We start from the raw sequence: 21,613 nt of genomic DNA, 5'->3' as shown, positions 1-21,613 counted from the left end.
TAACCTGGTTTTTTTTCCAGTGTGGGAAAAATATCAGGAAATGGCAAGCTCTCAGCCACTTTGTGCCACACCAGAATAAGTCTAATTAGTTGCATTGTATGAACCAAGCCACTATATCCAAAGTCAATTCAAAATCTAATTGGAGAAAATTGCTCTTCTAATTCCTAATTCAAGTAGTGTTAATTTAGAAATATGCATGTAACTAAACTTCTATTTTTCCAATTCACTAAAATATATTTTATTTCTATTTTCCAATTCATTAAAACATACAGCAAATTAAAGATTGTAACTGTTCCTACAAAAGTTACATTAAACAGTTTGTAGCAGCCTGTTCCCATCTGCTGTGCTGATGTGTGTTGGCACCGTATCTTCCTGAATTTCCAGCCTGCACAGTCATTGTAAAAGAATGCTCTAGACATAAGGAGAAATGTTGAGAAAATGGTTGTCTAAAATATCTTGACCTTTCTTTCTCATATACCTTCATATCCACTGCACACAGCAATAAGAAAAGCACAACTCGAAATATACAAACACTGGCTCCAGGATAGATTAGGAAACTTAAAAAAAAAAACCTAGAAGGCAGTAGCAAATCACGCTCACTTTATTTTCAAGAAAACTACATGGATATATTAATAAAGTCCTCAGGACTTCAAACCTGACTTGAAAGATACTTTACCTTAATCTTTTCCCTATAATTACTAGTCAATTATCTATTAATTTTCTCCTACCAATGGCAGCAATGGCAGCCTGATTGGAGTTAAATACAGACATTGATCATGCACCCTGTAAGCAACTGCAGAATTGCCCACATTCTCTTTCCAACCAGACTCCTCTCTTCAAACTGCATTTGCTTTAAAAAGAATAGACACAGGATGTTCAGCTACTAACTGCAAAGTTGTCACATTTGGTTACCTTCAAAATCTGGGTAAGACGCATCATTCAAAAGAGTCACATGATTTATCTTCATATTATCTTTACATCATAGGAACAGCAGAATCTCCCTTACAGAGATCCATAGCACTGGTTCGTCAATCCAAATACTGAGGTTGGACTTAGATGTCATGCTATACCATAACCTTTTGGCTTGGCATGTCAAAAATTCAGAAAATGCCTAACTTGACTCAGCTGGCATGTCACCCCCCACCCTGAACAACAACAACAAAAAGCTTTCGTGAAGCCAGCAAAAGCACACCACTTCACTCAAAGGCACCCCTTTGCGCCAAGGCACGCCCCTTCGCACCCCTTTGCAAATTGTAAGCATCTTCTCCAGGAACCGGCTTTGTGATAATATTATATTATTATTGCCCCTTAATAATAATGTATTTTTATTATTATTATTATTATTGCCCTTTGCGCAAAGCCAGCTTCCCCAGGAAGCCTCCCCAGCCCAGTCCCAGCCTTCTGCAGGAACTGGCTTCACACAAGAGGGAGCCAGAAGATGGCCAGGTGAGATCGGGTGGCGGAGGGCAGGGCAGCAGGGTCTCGGAGGTGGCAGGGGCTGCTGCAGCTTCCTGGGGTGTGTCAGTTTTTGTCGGGTGTTGGCTTGTCATCCAAAACATTGTGGCATGTCACCTTTGACACACATGTCATAGGTTCGCCATCACTGCCATAAAGCTTTAAAGACCTAGTTTTGCCATTGAGCCTTGGGTCCTGATTGTGTGGGTAAGCCTCCTGTTTCTTGGTTGTATTAACTGGGATGTTTGTTAGTGTTGTTGCAGGCTGGTTGCTCAGCTGCTATTTATGTTAATTTTAACATAATGTTGTGGGGTTTTTAATTGTTAGGCTCCCCCAGAGTCGTGTACCTGAGATCAGTGGCCAAATAAATTTAATAAATAAATAAAATACATAATGCACCTGGACGAAGAAAGTACTTGTTCTACAATCTAGCTACAATCCAGTTATACATTTTTAATGAATATTATATATTATTCACTAATGCTGGCTTAATGCCTTAATTTGATCTAAGCTCCAATTCTTAGTAGGGCAAGGCTGGATCTACTGGAGATATTAGGAGCTTAAAATAGAAAAGTATTTGTTTCCTTTTTGAAGTTTCTCATGAGGCTAATCTTGGATCTTTTCTCTAGGGTAAAAATGGAAACCTATAACTCAATTCAAGGCAAGGTTATTGTTATGCCTAGAATAGCTTTGCTGAATTCTCCTCAAAACCTGAGGCTTCAGAAATTCTGTAACTTCCCAAACTCTAGCTGTCTATCATACAACATTATACCCTTTAATAAGAGAGAAAAGAAAAGAAAATCTTCTCAACCTAAACTAAGTGTGGGGGGCTTGCACGCTTGGCTGACATTTTGAGCTAGCCAGTGGATCACAAATTGTTTTCCAGTATCCAAGTTATCCAGGATACCTTTAATCTGAAGATGATGTGGTAACCTCCTTGAAGAAAAAGGGATTGAAATGTCCCATTTCTAGCCTTATTTGTGGGATATTATTGCAGTCAACACAAACAATTCATGTCTTGCTAGATAGGCACATAAAAGAAGGCGGAGGCTCACAGAGATTTCCTGAGTAATTGTCTAGAGACAATTACTCTGTGAGATCACTTCCTTCTTCTTCACCACGCATCTGATCTGAAAGCACGTGGATGTCTGAGCTCTGCAGCTCAGACTCCATTTTAGGCCTAGATATTCTACTTTAGTAACTTAGTATTTAAATCTGCCTCGACTTTACTACTGCAACTGCTGTTTTGAAACCTAGATTATGTGAGTAAATATTACTTTTACTTCTTCACAAAATTGTGTGATTGTTATTTTAAGAGGGATAAAAGGGGCAATACCAGGAAAATCCAGTTTGCCTAAAAGCATCCTGGATTATTGTTTTCTAGAAGGTTAAACCAACCTTGTCTTATGCTTCCAAGTCTATGCTGCAAAGGATGATACTCTGCTAATCTCACTTACGTGACCAAGAGAGGACGATAACTAAATAATTTATCCTCTCTTAGTATCAAAATCCATTCCTTCAATTTTGGCATTGCTCTACTATAAGTGGGCGTGTCCCAAGTCACATCAGCTCCTACTCGTGTCCATAATGATTCTATTCATCCTGGAGGACATCTAGGAAGAACCTGCTTAAGATCCTGCCTCCATGTGAAATGAGGAGGACACAGGCTAGAAATCAGGCCCCTCACTATGCAATATGCTGCCACCAGAGATATCCTTAGCACCCTTGCTCCTGGCCTTCAACAAACTACCTAAAGCTTTTCTTTTTAGGTGGGCTTTTAACAAATTTTATTGCCTAGTGATAATGACACGCCATCTCATTTTATTTTGATTATGCTGTATTTATTACTTTTTATTGTTCTATTGGGGAGATTACTGCTCCCTGCCCACTGTTCACTGCACTATGATTGGGCTGGTATAAAAATGTTATTAACTGATAAATAAAAAATTGACCATATTATCACTGAATTTCAGCAGCAAAATTTCTTATTATGCAGGTAGTTTAGTGGCTAGAAATTGTTATTTTTTGCATATAGAAACACAGCAGACTAGGCTCCATTCTTATAGTAGTATTTTCATACCAGACATTTACCTGCTGGAAGTTGGCCAAAATTTGGGTGTTTGGGGGGCACAAATGAGCACCACGCACTGCCCACCCTGACCTAAACCTACATGGAAAGAACCACCAAAACAGCTTAAGAACTTTTTATTGCTGGAGGAGCAGATAATTACCTTTTCAATAAAGTGAACATTATTTAGACACAGTCATCTTTTAATATATTGCCTTTAAATGTTACCAACACCAAACAACCATTTATTTCAAAACAGCCACCTCAAGGTAACTCCTCAATATCCAGACCTCAGAGATTCTTCCCCATTCCCACAGACTCCATCAGACCTTCCACTCCCAATAACTCTTTATTCACTACTGTTAACAACCAGGGGAAGCTTGCTTGTGGAACAAATCACATAAAGGCATCTCAAGCACTGCTGGCAGCCACCTTCTCCTCTCTTTCAAAGCATGGCCTGCCCAGCCTCTGATATACAGATTAGTTGTGGAGGAGACATCCATTTGTGAGAATGTAAAATTAGCATGGGAACACCTGAGGCCAGCTACTACCTTTGGACAGGAGAGGAGGCAAGACTTCAGCATCCTTATTAGCCTCTGCTGAAAGCCAGCAGAAATACCAGAAAGGCAACATTACAACTACAGCTTTCCCCAACATTAGCTCTATACTGCCACCAGATCCAATTGTGAGAGTGGGGTGGAGAATCTGCCCAGGCAAGAAAGCTTCCCTACACCAAGGAGACTTACAGCTTGTTATTAAACTGGAAAAAACATCTCTGCCTTAGATCACAAATTTCTCTTGTCCTCAGGCAAGAAGCAAGCAGTCAAAAAAGCTGTAATCCACCTCCAAGTGGAACCAGCACTACCAACCTTCTTTTTCCCCTCTCTCACAGGGCACATAGCACCCTTCCAACATTAAGAACATGGTCTACCTTGGAGCCTTACGTTGGAGCCCTTTTACTAACCCTAATCCTAACCATCTTCCCTTCACTACCTACCTGCTGCAAATTCCAGCTTCTTGGTTTTGGTTATGGTTTTGGGCTGAGCAATTGTGACATTGACTTGTCCATCACTCAGTACCATCTCAAGCCAACCTAGGTCATCAGCAAAGGATGTGTACATAAGCAGCCCAACAACATCCCATGTGCGGAAGCTGAAGCTGACAGCCAGCATATTGCGCCGAGGATATCCAGGGACCTGCAAGAAGTTGTTGACCCCAGCAAAGGTAAAGGGGAACAAGAGGTTGTCCCGACAGAAATAGCCCACATGACCCTGCAACAAATAAAGAGACAGTGAAGAGAGCACAGTGGCAATTACAGAGGAAGGCAAAAGCAAAGGGAGGGGGCATGAGAAGGACAGTCCATTAGGGAAGAGCCACATGCATTTGCTCCCATATCCACATGCCTTATATGGGGTGGATAGTCTGCTGCCTGAAGCCCCATGGAAGTCTTGCCCACCAAAAGGTCTCTATCAGGCTCCCTTCTTTAGCTAGCTCTAGAAACATTCCAGAGACTCCACACAGCACAGTTAGTAAGGAATCTTTCTTTTACAGTCAGGCAGAAGACTCTACTGTCTTATTGCCTTCTGGCTGAGAGCCGTGGTGAGCTAATTGTCCCTTTTTGTAGCAGGACAGCATTAAGATGGAGATCGGCTAGTGACCTATTAGCATTCTTGCCCAAGGAAAGTATAGCTCCCAATGTATCTGTCAAGCAGCCCTCGGAATGACAGAGAGCCCCACACACTTTTCCCACTGGCCAGTGGGATCATCCTGATCATCTAACCAACAGGAACTGGACTGTTTGATTGCTGTTGCCATTTGGATCAAAGAGAAAGCAGTCTGGTCCCCATCTGCCAACTTGCCCACTCACTAGATCACTGGTTTGCTAATAGCAGCAAGAATTTCTCAATTTACAGTGAGTTGCTGGGAGGGAAGAGGGAGGGAAACGATGAAGTGTGTGAGATATTGTGAAAGTGTATTGGGCCACCCACACACACACACACATATTACACATGCAAACTGGGTATGCACACATGTGCATCCCCCAATTCATCAGCCTGTAAAAAAGTTACTCCACAGGTGAGTGATGTTATGAGGCATTGAATTCTGCACATTATAAAATCTTTGCTTTGTTTTAAAATAGAGGGACCTATCCCAATAAAAAATTACTGCATGCTGAGAACATGGGAACAATACCTGGTGAAGCCTTGGAAACAGAGAAGCTTAATAAAAAGGCCAAGAAAGATTTCTCAGAGTTGGGGAGCAATTTCAATTCTTTCAAAACGTTTAGGCTTAGCACGGATCCACAGCAGCACTCAAATCATGCATGCAAAACACATACATTTCTGCCAGAAAACTGGATCCATCAGATTCTTCTTTGAACTGTCATCTGGCAGTAACTATTCCATCAAGGTACAGCAAACAAAGGTGGGAAGTAGGACCACTCTATCATCCTGAGCTGTTGGTTAGTAAATGTTAGAAAAACTACTATTTAACTATAAGAATTGGTGCCTGAATTTGATTTTTTTCTTTTATTCTTTTTATATAATATCTTTTAGACTGTAAGTCAGCAGACAAATGCCCTTTCACTTTAATTGATTGCGTCTGGTACTCTAGAAATCTTTTTCATTGGAGAGTGAAGTACGAATACTTTAAAAATAAAAATAAAATATGATTCCAGTCTCTCCAAAACACAAGCCCTTTGATATTTTGCTGATTTTCTCCACATATGTTCATCAAGTCAATCTGAACTTTCCAATTTGTTTCCCCTTCCTTACCAAGTGGAGACATCAGGACTGCTTTCATAACATCAGTTTTCCTAGAGGAGATTATACTGGAGCTTCCTTTCCAGGGATAGCTATGAAAAATCAATTCACTTGCAATCAAATAAGAACATAAAAACAGGTTTGTAGGCAGCAGCAGGATCAATGACAGGACAAAAGCAACATCAGCAGAAACTGCTTCTACCTAGACTCAGCAGAGATTAGCAATTGCTGGGCAAGGACCTGCCTCCAACTACAACAGAGCCAGTTTCTCTCTCCACGGTCACTGACCAGTTTTTCCAAACTTAGATACCCTCCAGATGTGTGGAGTTCAACTTTCCACGGTGGTTGGGGAATTCTGAGAGCTGAGATCCACACATCTGAAGGGTTTCCAAGTTGGGAATGCTGCCATGAATCCTAGACCAATCCTATATTAATTCGTACCTCAAATCGGATGGAGGGATGCCGACGTTTTGCTAAATTGGTAATATAGACCAGGTTGTAGGCAATGTTTTCCATACAGCCACGGAAGTTTGGCCTATAGACAAGACGCTGTTTCTCATAGTTTCTCACTCCTCCAAAGAAGATCTGCAGAAAACAGAAGGAGACAACAACTCAGCTGGAAGCCAATTAGGTTCCTGATTTTTAATGGCCACATACAGACCATGTGGCCATAGTGAAACACAGAGAATGTAGGGTTAAAAGTAATTAAAGTTCCCAGCAGACACCAGCTCCATGGAAAAGTAGAGAGGAATATTTCAGCTGGTTTCAAATTTCACATCCCCAATCAGCATTACACAGGTATAAATTCTTCCAAAGCACATCACCTCTGTGTCTAGGTCAAGCTGCTCAAATTCCCCATTGAGGCGGAATTGTAGAACCTCCCCATCCAGGCTGAAGTTGACATATCTTCTGTAGCGATCAAGGCGAAATTGGTGCCAATGTTGGTCATCCAAAAGGCTCCCCAACTTCATTGTTGTCTCTCCTCCACTGGTGTTTAATGAGCTGTTACCTGACAACAGAAACACATAGAAAAAAGCATTAGAGATAATGTCAATAAAATATTAGATTTTGTCTGGTTCTTTATAAGGACAGATATTCTCAGATTAGATAACCGTTTATTCTGATTGATAATTCTCATCATATGGGTTACATTTGTTAATCACTGAATGTTGATTTGATTTTAATAGTGTTTTTAAAGTGATAAATTGATATAAGAACATCTTTATATGGAGTACTATTCCATATTTTGAAAAATCTACTTCCATTTTATACAGCTTGTAAATCTCCTTTCTACTCCTTTTTTGTTGTTGTTGTTCCTTTAATTTCTTTTTCTCTTTTTCTTGGTTACATTTTCAAAAATGTGTTCAAACAAAAGAAAAAGAAACTGTAGCAAGTTATTTCTAAGTCTTTGCCATTTATGACTAAAAACCTCATTAAACAGAGTAGAAAGGGCAATATTTAAAGGTAAGCACATCATTTTACAACTTTGGACACCAAAGTATGTGCTCGCTAACTGATTAAAGTATGGTGCATGGTAGTTTAGCGCCAATTTTCTGTAAAAAGACCGTGCTAAATTTCAGCACCTATGCCCTGATACAAAGCAGGAGGTGTTTAGAGCAGACCTAATCAAGTAGCCATTATATCTGTCTCCCTTTAGAACCAAAAAAACACTCATATTTCTGCTGACTGCATGCATAAACTTGGCTGATTTGAATATTGTGAATGAGACTATCAATATTTCTGCCTGACTAATCTGATCAATCTTCAGAGATTAAACTAAGTCTTAATGGCAGTATAAGAGGAAATGAATTTGCTTTTGCTGCACATGGGAATGGAGACACAGGTCAGTCGCCTGTTGGGCAATATAAACAAGTGCCCATCGGTAGCAGTGAAAGGAGAAACCATAGACCTGGCTGGGTGCTCAACATGTACTAGCTGTGAGGAAAAAGGGCAGAGGTTACAAAAGCTCCCAACACAATTTCCTTCTCCCCTTTCTCTGATAGTACATGGCTCCCACATTCCCTTCCTACATGCAATGGCATTGCCACATGCTGGTTGTGGGGATCTTTTCTTCCCCTTCTTGATTAGCTCTTGCTTTAAGTTATTTTTCACCCCCTTCACCTTGCCTTTTGGCCTTCTCCAACACCTGACATTAAAAAGAGGAACTTTGCTAAATCATGTCTTTAAATAGGCTGTCACAATTAAATGGCTTGAACACATTGGGGTTCATATTGCCTGATTCTATTGCTACAAAGGAGCAGCCAGTAAGTCACATGTTGGCATCTTCTGTACAGCAACCTTCACCTGAATACCTTTGCTGGACCTAGCAAGTGGGAGGTGCTTTATCCCCCAACTTTAGCAATAGCCTTAGACCAGGTAGCCAGAAAACAATTCATTTCTAATCCTTCATTCATAGTATGGCTGGCCTATTCAAAGGAGGTAAAGGGCTAAGTTAACCTACCATCTTCTTCCCTGGAAGGACAGCCAGCCTTTGGGGAATTCTCAGAATGCCCTTTGGAGCCTGAGATGAAACCAATTATAAACCCTATACTGAGCTACGCCCAAATCAAGACCCTTAGAATACCCTCTTTCCTTTAAGTACCATCAATAAAATCATGGCCTTTCTTCTACTTACTCAAACTCCTAACTCATTGTTCTGAATATTCATTTCATTGGAATGACAAAGAGTGAAATGTCCTTTGATATCTATCCAGCCTTTACTTTGAACCTTTACACTGAATCTTCCCAACCTGGATCCTCCAGGTGTATTGATACTGTACTCCCAAAAATCCCGGTCAAAATTTCCAAATGGTAATACTGGCTGGAAATACGGGAAGTCACAATCCTAATACAGCCCCAGTATACCTGGAGTGCATGAGACCAGAGAAAAGATATAAAAATGTTTAACAGGAAGAAAATGAGTCTTAAAAAGTTTTAAGGTCTTAATTTAGATATCAACATAGAACAGTGAATTAACAGTAAGTAAAATATAGTTGGGGTGTAGTTGTGCTTTGGGAGATAAGTTATAAGTTCAGTGGGTGTGCTCACTGCTTTTGACATCTGTTTGACTGCAAATCTGCAGCTGGTGTATCTTGCAAACAGGTAATAAAGCAGTGCACCGTTCCCATGCACTTCACCCATTCCAAAAAGAGCAGAAATAGTGCTGCTCCAAAACTTCTTGCTGCTTGGGAAAAAGGCGTACATCACAATTCAAGTGCATATTTAGTCTCAGGTCAATCCAAACTGGAAAGAAAGGTGACCTCTTCTCTTTGGACTTGCTCAGGTTACCAATTACAGCAACGATTTTTACTCTACTTCTAGCATATTAACAAAGGGTCCTGGCAGCTACCAAGCACATGCTTTTTCCTTCTGATCTCACCAAGACTTATGCTCAGAACCAGCTGGGCCTGCCACAGTTCCACACTGATATAGTCTCCCTGGGACCCCGCTGCATACATTAAGATGCCCTCACGCTCCATCGTCTTGAAGTTGAACCCAATGATGTCTTCAGTAGAGCGGACTTTTTTGCTGTGAAACTGGTAAGAAATGGCATCATCCCCATCAAAATATAAGATATCAGAATCTGCAGGAAAGAGCCAAAGTATAGTTGTTGCAAGTCAAGTCATTTCCCCAAGTGTCCCCCGACTCACCATAACCAGCACAATCCCAAATGAGATCACTCGCATCCTGGCCAAGGCTAAGTTTCCACATCTGAAACTTCTGAAGAGGCCGAGGTCAGCGATCCAGTTTTCCTTGCTCTCCATTATGCAACTCAGTTCCCTGAGTCCCAGTTGCTCCCCATCTTACCAGGCCCCCTCCTGACCAAAACACCCCACCTGGGGAAAAAAACTTGGAAACAAGTTCTTCCCCTCCCCTTTTTCTACTCTCACGGCTTAAGAAGGAAAAATGGGAAAAGAAATGTGTGAATCCTATTTCCCCCTCATAATAAAAGGCTGAAAAGAATGCCTCAATAATTTCTCCAAAGATCCTTTTGCATCTCTGCCATAATGGCAAAGACTGATCTGTTTCATGTATTATTTTAGATACCCTCTCCCTAAGTGACATTGTATAAACAGGAAGACTAGCACTTCAAATTCCACTTGCATTCCACTCATACCTCCCATTATCCTTTTTCTGAAAAGGGGGGGAGGATAACTTTTGCCTTATACTTTCACATTTCCAGGCATTTTTCTTTTCTATACTTCAGCTAAAGGAAGTTATTCCCAGCAGAATCACTTACCATAGTAGCAGCCATAAAGGCCAACCCGTAAGCCAATAGCGCCTTGTGGGTTCCAAGCCACAGGAATGATCCGGAGGTAGCGAGCCAAAATGGGATGATGCAGGTCATGGCTGACCACACCACTAGAATTTACGTTGCCAAAAAATGTCTAGGAGAGAAAGAAGAAAAGCAAGAGTTGGAAATGCTACTCAGGTTGTGGCTGTTAAGAATGCTTGGGCTTTTAATTATACAGTATTAAAATCTGTAAAAACAATCTCATGGTCAGTATTGGAACATGAGATCTTGGATTTCACAAATGAGCGGGGAGATGGGGGACCAACAAGAGATAAGAAACAACTCATATATTTCACGTTGCAAGTCTGAGATTCAGTCTCTACCATCCCAATTATAAAAGATTTCAATAGTTTGGTCTAGTGGTTAAGGCACTGGGCTAGAAACCAGGAGGCTGTGAGTTCTAGTCCCACCTTAGGCGTGAAAGCTGGCTGGGTGACCTTGGGCCAGTCACTCTCTCTCAGCCCACCTCACAGGGTTGCTGTTGTGGGGAAAATAGGAGAAGGAAGGAGTTTTGGGTATGTTCACCGCCTTGAGTTATTCGTAAAAATAATAAAGGCAGGATAGAAAATAGATAAATAAATAGTCCCTTGGGGAAGGGCTTCTGCCAAGCAATTACAGCCAAATGGAGAATAATATACAATAATGAGTTAGAAGAAATAAAATTCTCACTTTACGGCATCTCCTTACATTCTTCATTCCCATCACAAATGTCTCTCACAACTTCTAAAATAAGTTTTCAATATGTATTAAATTTATTACAGCAACAAGAACTGGATGAGTTTTGGGTTGAATAACTTATTTTAATAGGTACTGGGTGCAGCAAAGACAGACAGAAATGAACCATCTTTCAATCATTGTCTCTTTCTTCTAAAAAGTTATCAAGCAGCCAATTAAAGTTAATTATTTGCTTTGAGTTCAAAAGAAAGCTGAAATTCTTAGAATTAATCCTCTGTCTGCAAACACACACCTGCAAAAAAAAACCAATTTCAAGATGACAAATATAAGAATACATACCTGTCAAAATTCTAGATTCTGCTCCTATACAATACTAAACAAGGATTTTTTTACAACTATAGTTTGTTGAACCACCTACAGTAGACTGCCTCATAATCACATGAAGCCAAAGCCAAATCATGTTAGGGATCAGTGCGATGTGAGAACTGGAATGCAAAATCTTTAATCTGTAACCAGCCATCTCCCATTCTGAAGAAGGACCAGATGCAGTGATGATGGGCAATTACCCTAGCCAAGCCTCCTCTCCTTCCCTCCACTGTTCTCCCCCTGACATTTCTTTTCTTCCTTGCCCAGTCATCTATCAACATATGATTAATTCAACTGTCTTAATGATAACATTAGTTCAATTTATCATTCCAATTTATCATAGCTTTCCTGATGTATTGTTTACTCATTGAGTACTTTATTAATGGCTTGGTATGATACATCACTATGGAGTACTCAACAAACCATGATTCAAAATTCCCATCAAAATGTTGTGCATGACTCTCCCTTGGCAAAAGCAGAAGCGAAAGCTTCCAAATGCTTCTTCTTGCCTGCCCAAAGTAATGCAGTAGGAAGCACATGAGTCTGAACTCACTGTGGATTGTTTCTGCTAAAACAGGAAAATCAAAGACTTCTTTCCCGCAAGGATAAGTGATGGATCCTGGATCATATGACCCTGGTGAACTGGGCAGAAGCAAGTTATAGGCAGAATGGAACAAAACGAAGTGAGATGATCCTTCCTTCCTTTCTCTTCCCTTTGACTGAGTTCTTGTATCAAGCTAAGCCATAGAGTATAATCACATTTTGCTGAATAAATCATGTTTGCTGGCTTCATATAACACCAAGCTATAAACCATGCCTGAAAAACTGCAATTATTGGTTCACACAAAATGCTAAGCTAATGTTAGTGCATGCCTGGGATCTACACCTAAAATAGCAGGGAGACTTAAATATGTTAATTAGTAGGTCCATGAACATTTTTTCCTGAGTTTTTCAGGAGGGTTTGGGAGTCTTTTTAAACACACACACACACACACACACCCCATAAGTTAAGTCTATTTTACAACTTGTATTACAGTTTCTATATGTTTCAAAGTGATGGGAAACCATGTCATTAATTTGTGATAATTGTAGTTGGAAAGCCTGATCTGGAGCCACATATAGTCCTGGAGCCTTAATTTGCCCACCCTTGTGCTAAATAAAATAAACTATATGGATTTGTGAACTTTGTAGTGAAATGCGATCCTAATCATTCCACTTTGGGCAGCATGAGAATCTGGTTCTTTCAAATTGGCCTCACTCCCCTGTACATGCTTGATCTCTGAAGCAATCCCCAGCTCAGGCAGCTGTGGGCCAGCCTAAACAATAATTAATTGTTGGTGGTAGCAGGGAGGGGAGGAAGGCTACACAGGAAGTGGGAGATGGAGTCATCCCTGCACCTGTCAGCTGTGGTCCAGGATGCTTTTGAACACTGGTTTAGCACTCTTGTAGACAGAAATAAATCCATGTTCAAAAGAACCCCAGCTATTAGGTGATATCAGCTAGGAGTCAGGATCTTTCTGAACAAGGGTTTAATGCTCTTCTAACATAGTGCTAAAACTGTGTTCAGCTCCTTTTGAACTTCTAGTGCTTGTCTGGAAGAGCACTAGAGCTATGTCAAAAACCAACCTGCCCATCATTGATAATCAGACTCCCTTTGAACACAACCATACAAAACACTTGTACTAAACCAGACTGGGTTTAATACTTGCTCACCCTCCTGAGGTCCAGCCCCAGCAGCATCCCATGTGAAAAAGGGAGACTGATGGGTATTTTCCTATCATCTGGTGATGTTTGATAGAAGGGAGGAGAACCAAGTTAGGAAATCCCACTTTTGGACACTGCAAATAAGGACAGCATCATGTGCCAACATTCTGCCTATGGCAAGATTGGGTGCACCAACTGTAAATAATTTATTTAATATAGTTATTGTAAATAAACTACATTCTTTTTTTAATTATAATTTTTATTAGAATTTTTCAATACAATAAAAGTATAAAAATTAAAGGAAAAATAAGTAAAATAGATAGAAAAAATGAAAAATGAAAAAAGAAAGCATAGAATTATGACTTCCGCCCTTCTTTCTATCAAGTAACTGCCATCCTACTCTTTCCCCTCCCTCTTTAACCCTTTTTAATCCCCAAACCTATAAATCATCAGTTCAGTCTTTTCTTCTTTCAACAAAAAAGTCCATATAAGGCTTCCAGTTTTTTTTTTTTTTTAAATGTCTTATCGTTTTTATCTTGACCAAACTGGTCAATTTTGCCATTTCCACAAGCTCCGTCAATTTTATAGTCCAATCTTCTACTGTGGATATTTCATTATTCTTCCAGTAAATACTACATTCTCATTGTTCAACTAACAGTCTGGGGCCACTTTATTGAGAATAAACATTGTGTCAGGTATCTAGAGATTGCCTCATGGAGTAACCCATAGTAGAACTCCCTTGTGAAGCCTGAAGATCTGCAGTTTTGAGACCTAGCAAGACAAACATTTTCCACTCCAAAATGCTAATTTAGCAGGCTTACTGATGGCCTGAACGGAAGCAAAGGTTCTTCTGCTGCAGCATTGCTATCAAACTAAATGCAAAAAGAAAAATCCAGCTTTATTATTTAATTTAGAGGTCACCTGACTCCAAATGACCCTGGATGGCTTACACTTGAAAAGCAAGAACTATAAAAATTAAGACACAGGTCATAGGCATCCAGAAGAGAACAGAAACCAAAACAAAACAAAACCCACACCCAACAGGGGCTCATCAGCCACCCTGTCCCACAGCCAGGTTTTTAGACTTTCGGAACATCATTGGGTTGAGAGCCATCAAGATCTCTAGGGGGACACTATTCTGGAGGGCAGCTACCACGACAGAGAAGGCACACTTCTTGGTCCCAATAAAAGACACTGCTTCAATGTCTTTCTGCCATGGGGCCACAGGTAGAATATATTTTAAAACCTTCCACTTTTGTGGTGCTGCAGATAAGGATCACTATTTTTTTTGCTCTGCTTTGCTTATCAAAATCTGATTAATATTTTGTGCCCAAGACAAAACTAACTCATAAGGTCTACTTCCACTAAAGAACAACAAAGCTTGGGGATTTACTGAGCCTGCATAAGGTAGGTGAATGAGAAAGCAGATGAGTGTGATTTTGGAGAAATGAAACTACTCAGGACAGGGTGGTTGTGGGCATTTAGAAAAAGGATTTATCCCAAATGACTTTAACTTGGAGGAAGCTAGGAAAATGATAACAAATCTTGAAAGGACCAGGGGGCAGGCCCAGGGCTAGGATCAATAAATCTTAATGGCGCTCTAGCCACCCAGACTAGTTTGCAAAAAGGGGCACAGGTAGAAATGCAGGCCAGAAAAACTTTACCTCATGATTAAGGCACTACATTAATCCAATTTAAAGGCCTTAAGACATACTTATTGTGGAAAAAGAGACACAAAGATTATCTGTTTCTGCCAAGTCACAGGAAGTGCCTTTGTAAATCAATGGCTGTGCAGTATGCATTAAAAGCTAATTCAAAAGCTGATAAAACTGTGTGAAGAGTAAGGAAGATGACGATGGAAATATCCAGGAACCTCTACCTAGGCAAAAGGGGCTGAAACTATTTGGAAGCGGCTCAGGCAGACACCTCCCTAATTCACTAAACTATAAAAGGGAAAAAGAGGTACAGCACAATCAGAAGACTGCAAGTTTCTGTTATTATCGCCAATCTCAGTTGAAAAGGTAGCTTTAGCCTTCCTGTGGAATTGATTTCCTGGTCTGGTCTACCTGGTGGGGCTGACAGAAACCGATTTAGAATCCATCTATAAATATTTCTAGGGCTTGCCTCATCTCCTGACTGCTACATCCCCATATTGTCAGCAGTATTTCAGAGGCAGTACTCAAACAATATTAAAAATACATGCTACTGGTCAGTTCAGTAATCTTATGAGCTCAGAGGCATCTGTTGCAGTACCCCAGTGTGTCATGGGGAAGAACTCTCCACAGTGCTAGCATAAGAATCATAAGCATTCCTCCAACGAAGGGAGGAGCTATTCCCTATACATTCTATATAGCTAGAATGCCATTACTGTACTTTACAAAGTAAAGCCACACTAGAGAAGATGTACCAAGAATGTCGGCTGGCAGGGACCAGGAAGAGGACCTTTTCTGCCATGGCACCCACTGTGGAACACCATTCCACCTGAGAGAAGTTAGCCCCAACCTTGCTGGCCTTTTGCAAGGCACTAAAAACTTGGGTTTGTGCCTGGGCCTGATGCCTCGGAAGTGTGATAGAGCCCGTCTCTTGGCTTTGTTGATGGTTATTTTATGATGCCCAGCTGCCATGTGTTTTTATTTCATATATTTTGTTTTTATCTGTTTTATTGTAATCTGCCCAGAGTCACATATGTGAGATGGGTGGCTATATAAATCAAATCAGTAAATAAATATGGAATGATTGAAACACAGACTGGTGCCCATGAATAGTACCAGTGCTCAAGGAACATGACACAATTCACCTATTCATAGACCTGTAAAAGGAGAGAGAGATGCTTACAGATGAGATTCTTCTGCATTTTCCAGATGCTCAGGTATTTTTACTGCTTGATGCTTCTAGTGGATTCTGGTAGATTAGACAGTTCCAGATTCTCCTACATGGATTATGTTTATTAACTCTTGTTGAAAACTTTTCTTTAAAGTATTATATTTTGGAATTTCTAGTATTCCCCAGTTGCTCCAAAGGGAAATGTCTACCCCCCTTGAACACTTGGAGAGAATTTCAGTTTTCACAGATGACATCTTCATCTATAGTCTTACTGAGGATCAACATGACCACAGAGCGTTTGAAGCAACAGTTCCCTAGGATGAGACATAATCCTCATGCTAAATATCATCCAGGCAAAATATTTGTAGTAGCAGATGCTTTCTTCCACTAAAACACTCTGATCCAAATTCAATTCAACTTTTAGAAGAAGCAGAGAATTTTGGTCCAGAGAAGCAAACAATATTAAATTTTGTATAAAATGATTGGCCATCACATGCACACAGCATGGCTATTGAGCTCAATTCTTTGCCTATCACAGGGTCTAATTCTTGATAGTGTCAGAATTGTTTTCTTTACTAGGACATAAGAAGTACCAGAAAAACTTCATGAGGCCAGATACACATTACTAAAAGCAGAGAACATGCAAGATTACCTCTTTGATAGCCACAGCCAAGTCAAAGTTTCAAAATATTTGTAATTGGTTGTGATTTTTGCCAAAAGAATAAATCTCAGTGGAAAAAAAAACACTGATAATCACACCTATGCCAGATAGACCCTGGAAAACAAATGAAACTGTTATTTATGAACTTGGAAGTCATAGTTATTATAGATTATTTTTCCAGGTATTTCAAAATTGCAAGCATGGCCAATCTTGAAAGATATATTACTATAATTTGTTTTTAAAACACAATGGCTAAATGGGGAGGTTCTGACATCTCCTAACAGATAATACCCCACAGGGAAAGCACTTGCACTGTTTGCAGAGAAACATCATTTTACTTACATTACAACCAGCTTCCATTATCCACAACCTTCAAAGTGTCTTCTCCTACAGGAAGATCCATTCTTAGTTTTATTCAATTATAGAGCAAGTCCCATTCATGCCATAAATACAGACTAGTACAACTAATCATGATTTGACAGCTATCAATCTCATTTATAACTTGGGAAAGAAACTTGTATTATCATTAGACTGATTTCAAGAAAGTCTATACAAAAACAGCCTAATAGTTCTACTTCATGGAATGTTTAATTTTGCAGAATTGTATTCAGGATCCCAAGTGCAAATTAAATTAGATGATCAGAAGGATTGATCAGAATCAGCAACTATACAGGAACAGCAACAGAAAATCTTCTATTGTCAAGACTAACAGAAGTTCAGTCAGGAGGACCGGAAGAAATTTGCAGCTTCAGAGAAGTAACAGCCCGCACATTCACAAGAACTTCCAAAAGGAAGTGAGACACACTTGCCAACAGACTGAGTTACTATCATCCAAAGAAAACAGCATTTGACCTCCTGAATCAGATTCATATTCTGTTGGGTAATGCAAAGGTAAGAATGGATCATGAGAAGCACTAGGGACAGGGAGGCTAGAGAGAGTGGCAAGTGGCATTCTTTGTACACAGGGGATTTGAAACACAAATCCATAAAAATCCCAATGTAAATACTAGATGATAAAAATCTCTGTGGCACAGACTGATGTTGGAAATTTGTGTTCACTTTTAGTACTGCACTGGATATTGTCACTGGCTTCACATATAGCGGTAACATGTCATATAAAATAGTTGTATGGAGTGTAAGCTCCCGTTTTTGATGTTTATGGAGAACTTCAAGATCAGAGTGTCAAAATACCACCCTGCTAAACAGTAAAATAGCTGTGAGCACCCTCCAACAGACTTAATGTTCCTAATATACTGAGGGGGAAAAAACATATATGCAAAAGGCAGATAGCCCAATTCTACAGTGACATCACTTCACCCCGTCTTTGCAATCTCCAGAGGATGAAAAATAAATTTTAAAAAGTGCAGTCTCAACCACAAAAAAATTGTCTACTCTTGTTCTGTGAGGCATTAAGCCTGATTCTAGTTTCTTACTGGAAATAGAAAAGCAGATTATAGTCAGAAAACTTCAGTCTTGTACAGTCACTTTACTGAATAGAACCTGGAAGAAGAGCATGAAACAAAATAAAAATGTCAAGCTTAACTGTCTCAAATGATGTATCATTCTATCTATCTATCTATCTATCTATATCTTCCAAGAGTTCCAAATGATATGGATAGTGCTTCCTCTTCCAATTTATTCTCACAAGAATCCCACGAGGAAGATTGGCTGAGAGATACAGACTGCCATGATGGAATCTCAACTTGAACCTGGATCTCTCTTGTTTTAGGTTCATAACCTAACCACAATATAGCATGTAGCATGCGGTAGCATGGCTTGCAAGAAATGCAGTGGATTGACTATAAAATATAGCTCAGATTAATAGGGTGATTTTTTTCTTGAATTAACCTTAAATGCTCATACATTTTGCATGCCACCTTCTACAAAAATTCTACATTATAGTACATGGTTCCACAATTGACTAGGATTTGCACAGCTTGGTCACTATGGGTGGTTTTTCTATTAGTATGGAATTAATGCATCTATCCAGGCTGAATAATAGAGATGATGGGAATTGTAATCTAAAACACATACAGGATATTACCTTTCACACTCTTCAGGTAGTGAAAAAACAAATTTTATGAGCAACAAAAGTGCTTGTAACCATTATATCACAGCATCATGTCTGCATGTGTAAAATTAAATTCACACCTCATCACAAACTAAATAATTGACCCACGTGCCACAAAAAGAACCCAGTGAGACAGCATGGTAAATCAGATAATAATGAAATTGCTAACATCATTTTAAAAAGCAGAACAAAGCAGAATAGAAAAATGTTCTAGAGATCATACAACTTGATTCAAAATCAACCTTAGTGCAAGCCTAGGGCCAAAACAAGACAGGGAAGTAACATTCCCAAACAACTAAGACACAAGGCAGACAGCAACAACAATAAATGAAAGGTACAATAAATGAAAGATTTTAAGAGAAGGACTAAGAAGCTGGAATATGAATTTACTGGAAAAATAAGAAATTAGAAGGGTATAAAAGACACAAATAACACTCCACCAAAGCTCGTCAGAGTTACTGCTCCTGAAGCTTCAGTCAAGTCCAGATTCATTTTCAGTCAACCATGATGGAATACCATTTTACCCTGGAGTGCTGCAGAATTATCTCTGAAGGCATCCAGTTCAATTCAGAATTCACCTGAATCCAACACATCCCTGCTTGGAACAGATGATGTAAAAGCACGAAACAAATAAACTCCTGAATATATGCAATTTATGCAGGAATATATGAAAGTGCCTAATTATACTGGAGGCTAACACCTCCTTTCTCCATCTGAGGGCAGAGGCCACAAGTTCTCTCTTACCCAATTGCTCCCCTGTTGGAAATAAGGCTTCCAATTGCTGGGATGATCACCATAGAGGACAATGTAGCGTGTCACCCAATTGTAGGTGTTGAAGGTCCCCTGAGTGGCAATGGTTTTTATATGTGCTTTCTTTGTCAGATCAATCTGGAGCCATGGATGCTTGTCTTGGGGATCTGGTGACCAACCACCAGCACCTGTACAAAATAATGTGAAGAGAAAGATATAGAGGAAACAGCTAGGGATAGAAGTAGAGGAAGCTATGTTCCTGATACATACATGCATACATACATACATGATACATACATTCACAGCTCTCTGCCATAAGTTTGTGCATTCCACAGAATTACTCAACAACACAATATCCCCTTACCTAGAAGAGCTCAGAGCAAATCCCAAATCCTGCTTCCCTGATTAGCAGCACAAATAATGTATGAGATGAAAATATGCATTACATTTAAATCTTGCCTTTCCTCTAAAAAACTCTAGTCCATAGTTGTGTCTAGTCCATAAGAGCACGGAGGGTGGTGAAAAGTTTGGGAGGACCTTCCTGGGTTTCTACCAGGTGCCATGGCAGTATATAGTAAAGTGCCAATGTCATCAGTATCCATAATGAATGTCAAAGACACCATTGTCTTAACTCCGTCAGGTTCTGGAAAAGGTACAAAGAGCCATGGCCACACAGCGAATCAGTTGTTGTCTGGAGGTTCTGGGTCAATAGCAAGTAATGACAATATAATGATTGATCAAGCATGCTGGTATGTGATGCCTGACTGCTCCTGCTGTAAGCAAACCAATTAATCAAACCAGAGAACCTCTATCCACTGTTCATTTAGCATTAATTCCTGACCAAGATGCCTGGCTCACAAGTCGCCCCACAAGGCAGATTTGCAAAGGATTTGTTCTTGGCTTCTGATTCAGGCTTGCTAGAAGGACAAGAGAGCCAGTTTGGTGTAGAGGTTAAGACATCAGGCTAGAAACTGGGAGACCGTGAGTTCTAGTCCTGCCTTAGGCACAAGGGTGACCTTGGGCCAGTCACTCTCTCTCAGCCCTAGAAGGAGACAATGGCAAACCACTTCAGAACTCTTGCCAAGAAAACAGCAGGGACTTGTTCAGGCAGTCGCCAGGAGTCAACACTGACTTGAAAGCACCAAAAAAAAAAAAAGGAGAAAAACAGCCATACATTTCAGCCATACATAATGCTAAAAATAAATAATTCAGAGATGGAAGTTTCCTGGTTTGTTTAGTCAGAAGAAGCTAAGCAAAAATAGCTAGGAAACAACTGCTAGTAGGTCGTTCTTGGGAAGCCCACAATCCCATGAGACTAGAATTTTGTCTGGACTGGCCCCATGTGGATCTTTGACTTTTGCAAATACATGAAGATATAAGGGACAAATTCTGTCATCAGGTTTTGCTTGTGAATCTCCACTGAACTTTCTGAAATGTGTAATACAGAATTAAGTAATTTAATTGCATATTATAGCAATGTTAAACTAGAGAGAATGGTGGGGCAGGAATTCTGCCTCATCATATTGAACTTACCATAAATCCGAGCAAAAGTAGGAGCACGGAAGATGCTAGACTGAGAGGATGCACCAAGATTCCAAACATAGAGAGGCCCAACCAGTTCATAATCACAGCGGCCTGCAGAGGAAAGTGGGAAGAAGTAATCATTCTGGCCAAGCCAGGAGGCAGCACTTGGCTGATCTTGCCTGGGTTGGGGCTGGTTAATGTCTGGATCTAACCAAGAATACCAGAGCTTTGGCAAGACTGGGAAGTAAAAAAAAAAAAATCCCAGAAGATAGCAACGGACTCTACTTCCATACTGCTGCCCAGAAAATTACATGGATGTGTCCATGAAGTCAGCAGGTGTCAAGCTCAACTTGAAGGAGACTTTACTTTTTAACCCTTCATTACACTGTATTTGGGTAGGGATTCCACAGGACCCAGAATGAAGCATGCCCCATGCAGCACTTTCTCTAGAAATCAGTGG

General features: G+C 40.1%; 1 protein-coding gene across 1 annotated transcript in view; it reads right to left on the bottom strand.

Moving 5' to 3' along the window:
• The window catches only part of CNTNAP1 (contactin associated protein 1), a 56,383-nt gene that overhangs the window by 18,094 nt on the left and 16,676 nt on the right, over positions 1-21,613 (bottom strand). Inside the window, exons 3-9 of the mRNA XM_063302051.1 lie at positions 21,163-21,264; positions 19,624-19,817; positions 10,526-10,673; positions 9,665-9,868; positions 7,110-7,294; positions 6,727-6,870; positions 4,521-4,794 (exon numbers count right to left, since the gene is read on the bottom strand). Of these exons, the coding sequence (XP_063158121.1) occupies positions 4,521-4,794; positions 6,727-6,870; positions 7,110-7,294; positions 9,665-9,868; positions 10,526-10,673; positions 19,624-19,817; positions 21,163-21,264 (1,251 nt within the window). The remainder of the gene's footprint in view (positions 1-4,520; positions 4,795-6,726; positions 6,871-7,109; positions 7,295-9,664; positions 9,869-10,525; positions 10,674-19,623; positions 19,818-21,162; positions 21,265-21,613) is intronic.

Source organism: Candoia aspera, chromosome 4 (genome assembly GCF_035149785.1).
Source record: "Candoia aspera isolate rCanAsp1 chromosome 4, rCanAsp1.hap2, whole genome shotgun sequence".
Taxonomy (NCBI): Eukaryota; Metazoa; Chordata; class Lepidosauria; order Squamata; family Boidae; genus Candoia; species Candoia aspera.
The sequence above is the reverse complement of the archived record's forward strand: the minus strand, read 5'-3'. Positions and strand labels throughout refer to the sequence as shown.